The sequence below is a fragment of the Clarias gariepinus genome, chromosome 7 (assembly GCF_024256425.1).
Source record: "Clarias gariepinus isolate MV-2021 ecotype Netherlands chromosome 7, CGAR_prim_01v2, whole genome shotgun sequence".
NCBI lineage: Eukaryota > Metazoa > Chordata > Actinopteri > Siluriformes > Clariidae > Clarias > Clarias gariepinus.
The window spans coordinates 525,975-538,626 of NC_071106.1; the positions used below are offsets into that span (position 1 = coordinate 525,975).

Here is a 12,652-nt window from a genome sequence, read left to right on the forward strand (position 1 = left end):
ATCTTAAAGTGAAGTACTTGAAGTGACTGTCTTTCAAGTACTAAGAACCTCTTATATTTTTCTGTACTGACGCTTCAGTAACTTGCTCTCATGTTTGGCTTTAGTTGTTGAGGGGGGAGAGGGGTACATTTAGGGTTAGAATTTGACGAAATAGCCAACTTAAAACAACTTAAAATTTTTATTTTAGGTTTTTACTTTAATGTAATTAGTTAATGGATTTTTTTTTTGTATTTTGCTGCAACATTAATAACAGTATTTGTGTTACATAGTGCGGGTTTAAAAGAAGAAGAAATACAGCAATAAAAATTTTTATTTTCGAAACGTCATTAAATAAACGTTCAAGCATTAAATACAGGCAGTGATGTTTCGGTGCATGCTGTAAACATGAATTTCAAATATTTTTTTGAAGAATAAATTTGTCAGGGTCAGTCCTGAGGGGGCACTGTAGAGATGGTGAGTCCTGAGGGGGCGCTGTAGAGAGGGTGAGTCCTGAGGGGGGGCTGTAGAGAGGGTCAGTCCTGAGGGGGTGCTGTAGAGAGGGTCAGTTGTAAAAGAGGAGGGCAGTGCTGTAGAAAGGATCAGTCCTGAGGGGGTGCTGTGGAGAGGGTCAGTCCTGAGGGGGTGCTGTGGAGAGGGTCAGTCCTGAGGGGGTGCTGTAGAGAGGGTCAGTCCTGAGGGAGGGCTGTAGAAAGGATCAGTCATTAGGGGGGCAGTGTTGTAGAGAGGGTCAGGCCTGAGGAGGCGCTGTAGAAAGACTCAGTCAGTCCGGCTACGTTGGGTTTTGCTGAAAAAGAAGGCAGGACTGCAGATACAGCGGTAACTGAGCACCTGAGGCAGTAAGGCATAGAACAGGTTGAAGCAGAAGAAGAAGAGCAGTTGGTTGGCTGGAATGCGGTAAGTGACGGGAGTGCGAGTGTGCAGCGACGCACCAATGTGGCAGAACTGAGCCTGAAACCAAACAAAGCTATGATTAATAACACGCCATATGACTACAGATCAATTCCTGCTATCCATTATCACCCAAATAAGGATTGCTTCTAATCTTAAGGTTTTTTCCTTTTTTGTGTGTCCTTGGGTGTGTTTTTGTTGTTGTTTGTTTTGTTTTCTCAGCAACGTCATCCTCGGTTTGTTCATCAGGGACAATCTGATAATTTTGATTCATACACATACACATTTCATACAAACTTCCATAATTTCTTTTGATTGTGTAAAGCAGCTTTGTGACCATGACTACTGTTAAAAGCTTTGCAGCTTTGCTTTTTAACCCCTTTTTTTCAGCTAAACATTGCACTGTCAGCCTAGCTCTAGAGAGACTTCTGGTGCTGAAGATGACCTGCTCCCACCAGCAGTAGGTTTAAGAGCAGTCCTGGCTTTTCCTCTCACAGCCGGAGGCACAGAGGGAGCTGATTGGCCGAGCTCTCTCAGGGGGGAGGGATGAGAGGTACTCGCGCTCCCACATTAATCACGGCTCTACAGCCAATCAGGGGCGTCTGTGAGCTCACGCACGCGGAAGGAGCGGATAGCGCTTTTCTCCGAGTGTGTGACTCCGCCTAATGGTGAGTGAGCGAGCAGTTCGAAAAGATGTGGTCGGCTGACGTCACGCGGTTCGGAGGAAACACGTGATAGTCTTCGCCCTCCCGGCTGAGTGGTGGTAGTAGCCTTAATGTGGGAGACCCCTAGTGACGGGGAGGAATTGGACACAACTAAATTAGGGGAGAAAACTGGAAAAATCCCCCCAAATATATATATATATACACTGTATAAAGAGCAGTCCTGGCTTTAAAGACGCTCTGCTTGCTCCACTGACAGACAGGTACCCCTTTTCCACTGCTCTGGTTCCCGTACCGGTTCCGTTTTGGTTTTGGAACCATTGCCGCGCTTTTCCACAGAAAAAAATTTGTGCCGGTGCCCAAAAATAAGCACTGAACCGGCCCCTAACCTCTGCTGGTCTAGTTGCGAGAACCCGTGACGTCTCGAGCGGTGGCCGGAGTTATAGGGATTGTTAAAAAAAAAGGCGGAGACCCAAAGTCCGTTAATGTCGGCATTTTGAACATTCGCCGAGATTCAGCAGAAATTGGAAAGTGCTTTAAGAAAGAAAAAAAGTGTATGAGGAAATAAGAGAAGAACTAACAGGCTTCACACGAACAACCGACCAAATAGTGTATAAGCTTAAAAAAACTGAAGGAAGACTTTGAGCGGTTATAACACGTCGCTTTTGGATACTGAAATACATTTTCATACTAGTTTGGAGAATAACCAGTAAACTGACATCGGCCACGGTGGTTTCTGTTTAGTGGGCGTGGCCTGTGACGTATTATCATGCAGCTCCCGCTGAGCTCCTGTCTAGTGTAAATGCGGGCCGGTTCTCTGTGGTTCCCAGTCCAGCACCGGCCGAGCACCAGAACCGACACCTGGCACCAGCACCAGTGTAGTGGAAATGAGGTATGAGAATATGGTCTCTGCAGCGCACCCTGGCTTTAAAACCAGCATGCTGGCACCCAGTGTTGAGAACATTATACCAACAGCTTATTATACTTCCAGTTTGTGTTTCTGTGTTTATATATAATATAAAAAGTCTATATTTATGTCTATATGCTGCACCTGCAACTTCCTGTAGCTCACAGGTACATCATTCTAGCTAGCAAACTGATACGAACTAACAAGCACATGATTTATGACGTGGTGTTATGCTATTAAGCTAGCTCTAACAATTAGAGGCTTATGGTGATTCTGTGGAATTGTTTTCGTGTGTGTGTGTGTGTGTGTACCTGAGCCATAGCCCCAGCATGCAATAGACTCAGATCTGGCAGCCAATCACATCCCGGCACACAAAGTCCATACATCATCATTATGACACAAGGAGTGGAGTAGAGCATGTTCACTAACATCTGTAACACAAACATACACAATTTGCTTTGCTGTAACACAAAGTTGAGTAGCACATGTTTAATAATATCTGTAAAACACACACACACACACACACACACACACACACACACACCTGTACAGTTGGATATGCTGAGGGGTCTTTGAGGTATGGTTCATAATTCAGCACGTAATCATGACACCAATCAGCAGGACAGTCCAGCACCACCTGCGCGCGCGCACGCACGCACACACACACACACACACACACACACACACACACATACGTGCACATATACGCACACTTAATTCTACAAATCTAAGTGATTGTACTAAGGTTCGAGTAAAGCTTTTCCTCACCAGGCCTCTGAGAATGGAGAAGGTCATGGCCATGATAAGGCTGAGCACGAAGAACAAATCCGCGGGTCTTTGTAACAGTGACTTGGTCTGCTCGCTCGTCACGTCCTGCGTTTTTAAAGAAAAGTAGAAGGTGAACCGTTCACTGAGTCATTTCGAATGTGTGTGAGTAATCATTAATACATCTAAGTGAATCTGTCAGTTCAGTTGTAAAGGCACTTGAGCCCCCAATGTGTGTGTGCTCACTGCTGGTGGTAGGTCTCGTGTTGCAGGCTGGTTAAAGACTCTAAAACAGGCCCAAACAGAGACACACACATAGACCAGGTGGAGCAGAAACAGAGTGTTCAGCTGAGCACCATATTTACCTGAAAACACACACACACACACACAGAATGATTCAAGGGAGTCTTTTATGAATGTAAGTGAATCATGTGAGGAGTCATGTGACCCCTTCTGTGCCTACTGTAACTCACCCACAACACTGCCAGGAACGTAAACAACCACCTGCATGAGGAAGGAGCCGACCCAGTACAGCCCGATCGCCCGGTAATTCTCCCTGTAACAACACACAACCACACTAACAACAACTACAGAGGCATTTACACACAGAGTCACTTAATCATGAATCATTTACACACAGGGAGTCACTTACACAAGAATCATTTACACACAGGGAGTCACTTACACACACAGAGTCACTTAAATCATAAGGAGTCATTTACTCAAAGAAAGTCATTTACACACAAGAAGTCACTTACACATGAGGAGTCATTTACACACAGGGAGTCACTTACACATGAGGAGTCATTTACACATGAGGAGTCATTTACACACAGGGAGTCACTTACACATGAGGAGTCATTTACACACAGGGAGTCACTTACACATGAGGAGTCATTTACACACAGGGAGTCACTTACACATGAGGAGTCATTTACACACAGGGAGTCACTTACACATGAGGAGTCATTTACACACAGGGAGTCATTTACACACAGGGAGTCACTTACACATGAGTCATTTACACACAGGGAGTCACTTACACATGAATCATTTACACACAGGGAGTCACTTACACATGAATCATTTACACACTGGGATTCACTTACACACAGATTCACTTACTCAGGAGGAGTCATTACAAAGGGAGTAGTAATGGTCATTCATGAATGATACATTCTTTTTGAACGAATCTTTAATGTGATTTAGAAGAATGAGTAGTCTCGGAAAGTGAAACAGAATTGAGCGATTCTTTCTTAATGACTCTTCTACTCTGAATCGTTCATTCTTTTGTCACGTGACTCCCATAGACGCTATGTAGACTCAAAAGAAACGACGACTCAGACTGGAAGATATGATGGTGAGCTGCTCATTCTGTTTATTATAATATGTCCTTAGCTACTGTACATTGTAATATTTTGATTACTGCAACTACAGACAAAATTTGTGTATGTAGACGTGATGGGGGTCTTTTTTATTAAAAATGCAACAATTTATTTTATTTCCGATCAAAAGAACAAAATGAACTAAAAAAAGGTTCGTTCATTTTGATGAACGAGATTCAAAGAACCGAGTCACTATAATGATGAATGTAATGTACTTGACTCTGTTGTTCCAAATCTAACGTGTACAGATTGTTGATACATAATTACAAATAACTTCCTAATTTATCTCTACTTTAAAGCTTGAGCCACTGAGGCAAAACCACCAGTTACTCTCGATTGAGGTCTTAACCTGTAACAGATAATAGTCTTGTGCACTTAGTGACACAAGAGTAGTGTGTGTGTATGTGTGTGTGTGTGTGTGTGTGTGTGTGTACCCCCATGTTATTGCAGCCACCATCAGCAGGTACATCAGGTAGTGAGCGCAGCCGTCCCAGTACGAGATCATATGACCATGAGCCGTGTTAATGTGAGGATTCGCCTAAAAATCCAGTAACATTACATCATCAATAATTAACATCTCTCTCTCTCATACACACACGCACATACACACTCTACATTATTTTTTCTTCTAGGATCTACACTATCATCATCCTGGAAGTCTTGAAGAGAACTGTAATCTTCTGAGGCTGTAATGTTCAGAAGTTTCAAACCAAATCTCTTCTCTTCATGCTCCTTCAAAATATTATTAAATTATATGTTAATATTAAAAGGTCATCCACCTGTTTCAGGTAAAAGGTCATGAACCCATCGATGATGCCATCCTGCTCGAGGCCGATTATGAGGTTCACTACACTCTGTAGCGCATACAGAGCATACACTGTAGGAACACACACACACACACACACACACACACAAAAGTGATTTTGTAAATATCATGTAATAAATAAATGATTTACAAGAAGATGGAATCATTTACGGATATAGGTGAATCATTTATGAACTATTTCTAATATATATTATTTTATTATAAATCTATAACATATTCTGAATGTAATTAGTGGTAATTTATGATTACTTAAGGAGTCATTTACAAAATGTATGTGAATCATTTAAGGAGTCATTTTGTCCACAACATCAGAGAAACGATTCACCGTAGAACAGGGGGTCAGTCGGAGCTCTCCGCTTCAGTAGAACTCGCGCGAGGTGGGACAAAACCACAACCACTGATGCAGCCGCAATAAGAACAGTCTCGACACTTAGGGTTAACACACACACACACACACACACACAGAGATCATTACACAATATCTGTATAAAATGCTGGTGATAATAATGCTGCAGGATTATATTCTCGATTGTGATGTCAGGTCTAAGCACAGAGCCGGTCACAGTTTGTTTAATATAAAAATGTTCAAATCATCATGATAAAAGCTTTAAAATTATTATCACGATTTTCTATAAGAAACAATCCCTTATGTACCAGTTAGAGAGAGAGAGACTGATTTTCATCTGAAGTTTCATCCATCAGCAGCTTTATCGTGTCATCACTGTGGGATTAGATATCATACGACTGTAGTGATGTGATAAACACGTCTACCGTGGATACACTAACCAACAGGAGATGAGGCTAAAACACACATTTAAACATTACAGCAGACAGGATGCATGTAGAAGTGTTTCAGTTAGGAGAGCCTGCCAAAGCTGTGGAACAACCCAGAACCTACGGTACTTAGTAACTTTGTGCACTCACCTTTGTGTTGTGATGAGGTGATTAAATGTGTAGGACAGAGGCACGGATAAGAGAGACAGGACAAACACAGCCGTCCCTGCGGAAGCATTTAGCGCTGACATTTTACACACACACACACCTCACACACACTAACTCATCTAATGTACACAACAACTACAGCACAAACACACAGAGGCTCTCTTAGTTTCAGCTCTCACATTCAGTGGGCAGTAGAGACTAACGGGAGCTCCTGTCACACACACACACACACACACACACACACAGACACACACACCAAAGACAAATCAGTTGCTAAATCAGCTCAGCTGTGACACCAAAGTTATTTCAGGCATCACATCTGTTGCCAAGATTTCAGCAAAACAAAACGACACAATACAGCACGTACACACACACACACACACACACACACACTATCGCATGTGCGCACACTGTACAATAGTTTACAAAATTACACACTCAATATAATCACAAAATTAATGTACCTGTAATCACACACTCACTATAATCACACACTCACTATAATCACACACTTGCTGTTATCACACACTCAATATAATCTCACACTCAATATAATCATACACTTAATCACACACTCAATATAATCACACACTCAATATAATCACACACTTGATAAAGTCACACACTCTTTATAATCACACATTCAATATAATCACACACTCAATATAATCATACACTTAATCACACACTCAATATAATTACACACTCAATATAATCACACACTTAATCACACACTCAATATAATCACACACTCAATATAATCACACACTTAATCACACATTCAATATAATCACACACTCAATATAATCACACACTCAATATAATCACACATTCAATATAATCACACACTCAATATAATCACACACTTAATCACACACTCAATATAATCACACACTCAATATAATCACACACTCAATATAATCACACACTCAATATAATCACACACTCAATATAATCACACACTTGATAAAGTCACACACTCAATATAATCACACACTCAATATAATCACACATTCAATATAATCACACACTCAATATAATCACACACTTGATAAAGTCACACACTCTTTATAATCACACACTCAATATAATCACACATTCAATATAATCACACACTCAATATAATCACACACTCAATATAATCACACACTCAATATAATCACACACTCAATATAATCACACACTCAATATAATCACACACTTGATAAAATCACACACTCAATATAATCACACACTCAATATAATCACACACTCAATATAATCACACACTTAATCACACACTTAATATAATCACACACTCAATATAATCACACACTCAATATAATCATACACTCAATATAATCACACACTCAATATAATCACACACTTAATCACACACTCAATATAATCACACACTCAATATAATCACACACTCAATATAATCACACACTTAATCACACACTCAATATAATTACACACTCAATATAATCACACACTCAATATAATCACACACTCAATATAATCATACACTTAATCACACACTTAATATAATCACACACTCAATATAATCACATTCTCCCTATAATCACACACTTATTATACTCACACTCTCACTATAATCACACACTTGTTATACTCACACACTCGATATAATCACACTCTCACTATAATCGAACACTCGCTATAATCAAACACTCGCTATAATCACACACTCGCTATAATCAAACACTCGCTATAATCACACACTCAATATAATCACACACTCAATATAATCATACACTTAATCACACACTCAATATAATTACACACTCAATATAATCACACACTCAATATAATCACACACTCAATATAATCATACACTTAATCACACACTTAATATAATCACACACTCAATATAATCACACACTCAATATAATCACACACTCAATATAATCACACACTCAATATAATCACACATTCAATATAATCACACACTCAATATAATCACACACTCAATATAATCACACATTCAATATAATCACACACTCAATATAATCACACACTTGATATAATCACACACTCACTATAATCACACACTCACTATAATCACACACTTGCTGTTATCACACACTCAATATAATCTCACACTCAATATAATCATACACTTAATCACACATTCGATATAATCACACACTCAATATAATCACACACTTAATATAATCATACACTCAATATAATCACACACTCACTATAATCACACACTTGCTGTTATCACACACTCAATATAATCACACACTCAATATAATCATACACTTAATCACACACTCAATATAATCACACACTCACTATAATTACACACTCAATATAATCACACACTGAATATAATCACACACTCAATATAATCACACACTCAATATAATCATACACTTAATCACACACTCAATATAATCACACACTCAATATAATCATACACTTAATCACACATTCGCTATAATCACAAACTCGCTTTAATCACACACTCAATATAATCACACATTTAATATAATCATACACTCGATATAACTACTGTACACACTCACTATAATCACACACTCAATGTAATCATACACTCCAAAGGACATTTATTATTGAAGTATTATTAAGTGAGATAAAGTATGTCAGGGATAACCCCTGGACGGTGCCGTGCACCATGGTCTCTTGTCTTTGATCTCAGTATTCTCCTTTACAGATTGGAAAATGTAATAAGAATTAAGGGGAACAGCCCTTACGGCTCAGATCCTATTTGACTGATCGTTATCAGTTTGTGAATTTAAACGCTGACCATTCTGCATGTTCTCAAGTGGCGTTTGGTGTTCCACAGGGTTCAGTTTTAGACCCACTGCTTTTTACTCTTTACATGCTTTCTCTGGGCAATATAACTCATAAGCATGGTTTATGAGTTTTTATTGTCATGCTGATGACACACAGTTATACATCTCAGCAAAACCAGATGAGAAAAACAAATTTAATAAAGTTGATTAATGTGTGAAAGACATGGATGGAAACTTTAGACGGCCTTTCTGTTTCATCAAGTGCAACAGTAAAAGACCACAGTGTTATTACATTTACATCCATCACATCAAAGTTTCCATCACTGGATACATACTTACACTGGGTTACTAGGTTATAAAACAAAGGGTCTTAGCCCAAGTATTGAAGAAACAGATACGTCTTGGGTTGTCGTTTAAAGATATGCTGTACGGCCATCGAGAGGGAGTCTGTACCACCACAAGCCAGTGCAGGGAGCGAAGAAGTAAGGTGGTGTGGGAAAGTTAAAAACGAGACGTGCTGCTACAGAGGATGAATCATGGACAGAAGCAGACCTGCCAGGAGTGAGTTGCAGTAGGCCAGTCTTTCAGTCTCACAAGGGACTGAAGTACTTGAGTAGCCTGTGAAGAAAGAAGTGGGCAGATTCTTCTGTTGTAGTAAAGAAGAAATCGATAAGAGCGAGTAAGGTTAGCGTTGTGTGGGGAAAATGACAGATGGTTGTCCACAGTTACCCCGAGATTGCGGACAGTGGCTAAAGGAGTGATCTTATTGTTGTCCAGGAATATCACGAGGTCTTGACCTGAGGATGAATCGCCAGGGATGAACAGCAGTTCGGTTTTATCAGATTAAAGTTCAGCTGACATGCTGAGATCTGGGTAGAAACCTGAGTGTCTGAGGGAAGTAAGAAGAGAGAATAGGTTGTGTGTCATGTGCATAAAAATGGTATGAAAATGGTATGCGATGAAATTACCTTTTATAGACCAGGTATAGAGGGAGAACAGAAGAGGACCTATATAAATAAAATTGAACTGAATTGAATTGAGTGGTAGCAGTTCTGGGGAAAATAAGGAAATACCAGAAAATAAAAACCCCTTACAGGAGAGAGGAAAAATAAAAAAGAATTCTGACAGGAACTCAGAATGGACAACACACACGCGAATAATACTGACACTAGAGATCCAGGAAAAAAGAAAAATGACTAATAATAATAATAATAGTAATAATAATGTTAAAACAGACCATAATGACATCTGGGTTTTGATAGATTATAATATAACTAATAAATCATTAAGAAAATTGGATCAGATAAACAAAGGGGGAGGAGCAACAATGTATATTTTATGTATAAAAACTCGTGCTGAGAAATGACACTACTTTTCCTCAATCCAAAGTGTATCTAGTGGTTTTTTTTTTTTAGTCAACTGTTTATAGTTATGAGGGCGTACATAGATACTTACACTGAAATTTTTCTATAACAACTAGCTATAATCACACACTCAATATAATCACACATTCAATATAATCACACACTCAATATAATCACACACTCGCTATAATTAAAAAAGGTTGGTGGTGGCTCAGTGTGTTAAGGCTCTGAGTTACTGAACAGAAGGTCAATGGTTCGAGCCCCAGGTATGCCAGTTTGCTGCTGTTGGGCCCTTGAGTGAGGCCCTTAACCCTCTCTGCTCCAGGGTGCTGTATAACGTCTGACCCTGCTCTCTGACCCCAGACTACTAACAAAGTTAACGTGAAGAATAAAGAATTTCACTGTGTAGTATTGTATATGTGATGAATAAAGACTGAACTTATAATTACACATGAAACCGAACACTCTCTCTTCCAAACTATCCTGTTCCTCTGTTCTCTCTCCTCTCGCACTCTTTTCTTCAATACTGATTATAGCCCCTAAAGGGCATTATTATTATTATTATTATTACTATTAATAATAATGGTGCTGTTGCTCTGCTGTCCGCTAGAGGGAGATAAAACACAATTGAAAGCTCATGAAAAGATTCCTCAGTTATATTAATTATATTATATTATATTATATTATATTATATTATATTATATTATATTATATTATATTATATTATATTATATTATGTACAGTGGTGTGAGTAATTAATGCACAGAATGTGTAGTATATGGTAATATACAGTATACTGCATCTGTATAAATAATTGTGCAGTGATGGAGACCATGTCAGGAGAATACCACGTCTTTATGATACGGTATTTACAGAATAAACATGGTGAAATATACAGTAATGCAAGAATAAAGATGATAGAGTTATGGATATTGTGAAGCTGCGTAGTGGCCAAAGCAGTGCAGTATAGTCAGAAAGTGACTGTGCAGTGGTGTGTTAGCTCTCACTCCAGGATCAGCTGTTCAGTGCAGCTCTGAGGCACCTGTAGCGCCGCCCGATGGTGGCGGAGTGAACAGTCCATGACTGGGATGCGAGACGTCTGTGATAATGACTCTCGCCCTTTGCAGACAGCGTTTCTTGTAAATGTCCTCCAGGCTGGGTGGCTGGGTGCCAGTCATCCTTCGGGTGCTTTTCACCTACTCTGAAGGGCTTGAGGCTTCTGAGCTGGACCACACGGTGCTGAACCACACGGAGATGCAGTTTGTGAGGATGCTCTCAGTGGCACAGCGCTAAAACTTCTGCAACACTGGACTGTGAAAATGGAGACGCTGTTGTTGCTTTTTCTCCAGTAAGGAGGAGTTCAGGGACCAGTTCTCAGGGATATATGGACTTCAAGCTCAATGCTCGATGTGAACGTGAGCGTAAGTGTGAGCGCCAGCTTGTCTGAAATCCACGACGACCTTCGTCTTGTAGAGGTTGAGTTCCAGGTGGATGTTCTCACACCATGCCACTTGGTGTTGGATCTCCTCCCTGTAAGGCGTCTCATAGTTACCTCTGATGTGGTCCAAAACTGTGATGTCATCACGGCTCATAGTTTACCCCCTGCCCCCCCCGTCCCCCGTCCCCTGTCCCCTGTCCCCCGTCCCTCACTGGCAGTGCAGTTAAACCCAAGTAAAAATCACAGTCACCCACTGGCCAATCCAATGCCCCAGTGACGTCATGGCTCCTGTAGATGGCGCTGTTTAACTAGGTTCATAAACTTTCCAAACTCCTGCAGGTTGTGACGTCATCATCTTCAGGGAAGGAGACACATGATGTTATCTTCTGGTGTTTTGCCCTCATTACTGCATTTACACTTTTCTGTACTGACCACAGTGGGAACATGTTATGGGTTTAAATGTGTGTGTGTGTGTGTGTGTGTGTGTGTGTGTGTGTGTGTGCGCTGACCTCTCACTGTGACAGGTGTGTGACTGGAAATATGAGATGAGACACGTCAACCACATATATTCTTTAACATCTGACTCGGAGAAGAGTGCTCACACACTTAGTAAGAAAAGTTTAGTTTTTCCACTCACACACCTGTCATAGGGAGAGGTCACACACACACACACACACACACACACACATTTAAACCCATAATATCTT

General features: G+C 40.1%; 1 protein-coding gene across 1 annotated transcript; it reads right to left on the reverse strand.

Annotated features, from left to right (window-relative positions):
• Positions 1–292: 292 nt before the first annotated feature.
• On the reverse strand, positions 293–6,541 carry LOC128527521 (transmembrane 6 superfamily member 1-like). Its single transcript, XM_053499948.1, has 10 exons — positions 6,358–6,541; positions 5,759–5,862; positions 5,387–5,484; positions 5,042–5,145; positions 3,696–3,778; positions 3,469–3,587; positions 3,226–3,330; positions 3,002–3,094; positions 2,769–2,888; positions 293–948 (listed from the first exon to the last, which is right to left on the reverse strand). Exons 1-10 carry the CDS (start codon positions 6,456–6,458, stop codon positions 757–759), a joined length of 1,119 nt encoding a protein of 372 aa, XP_053355923.1. The 5' UTR covers positions 6,459–6,541; the 3' UTR covers positions 293–756.
• Between the last annotated feature and the right edge of the window lie 6,111 nt (positions 6,542–12,652).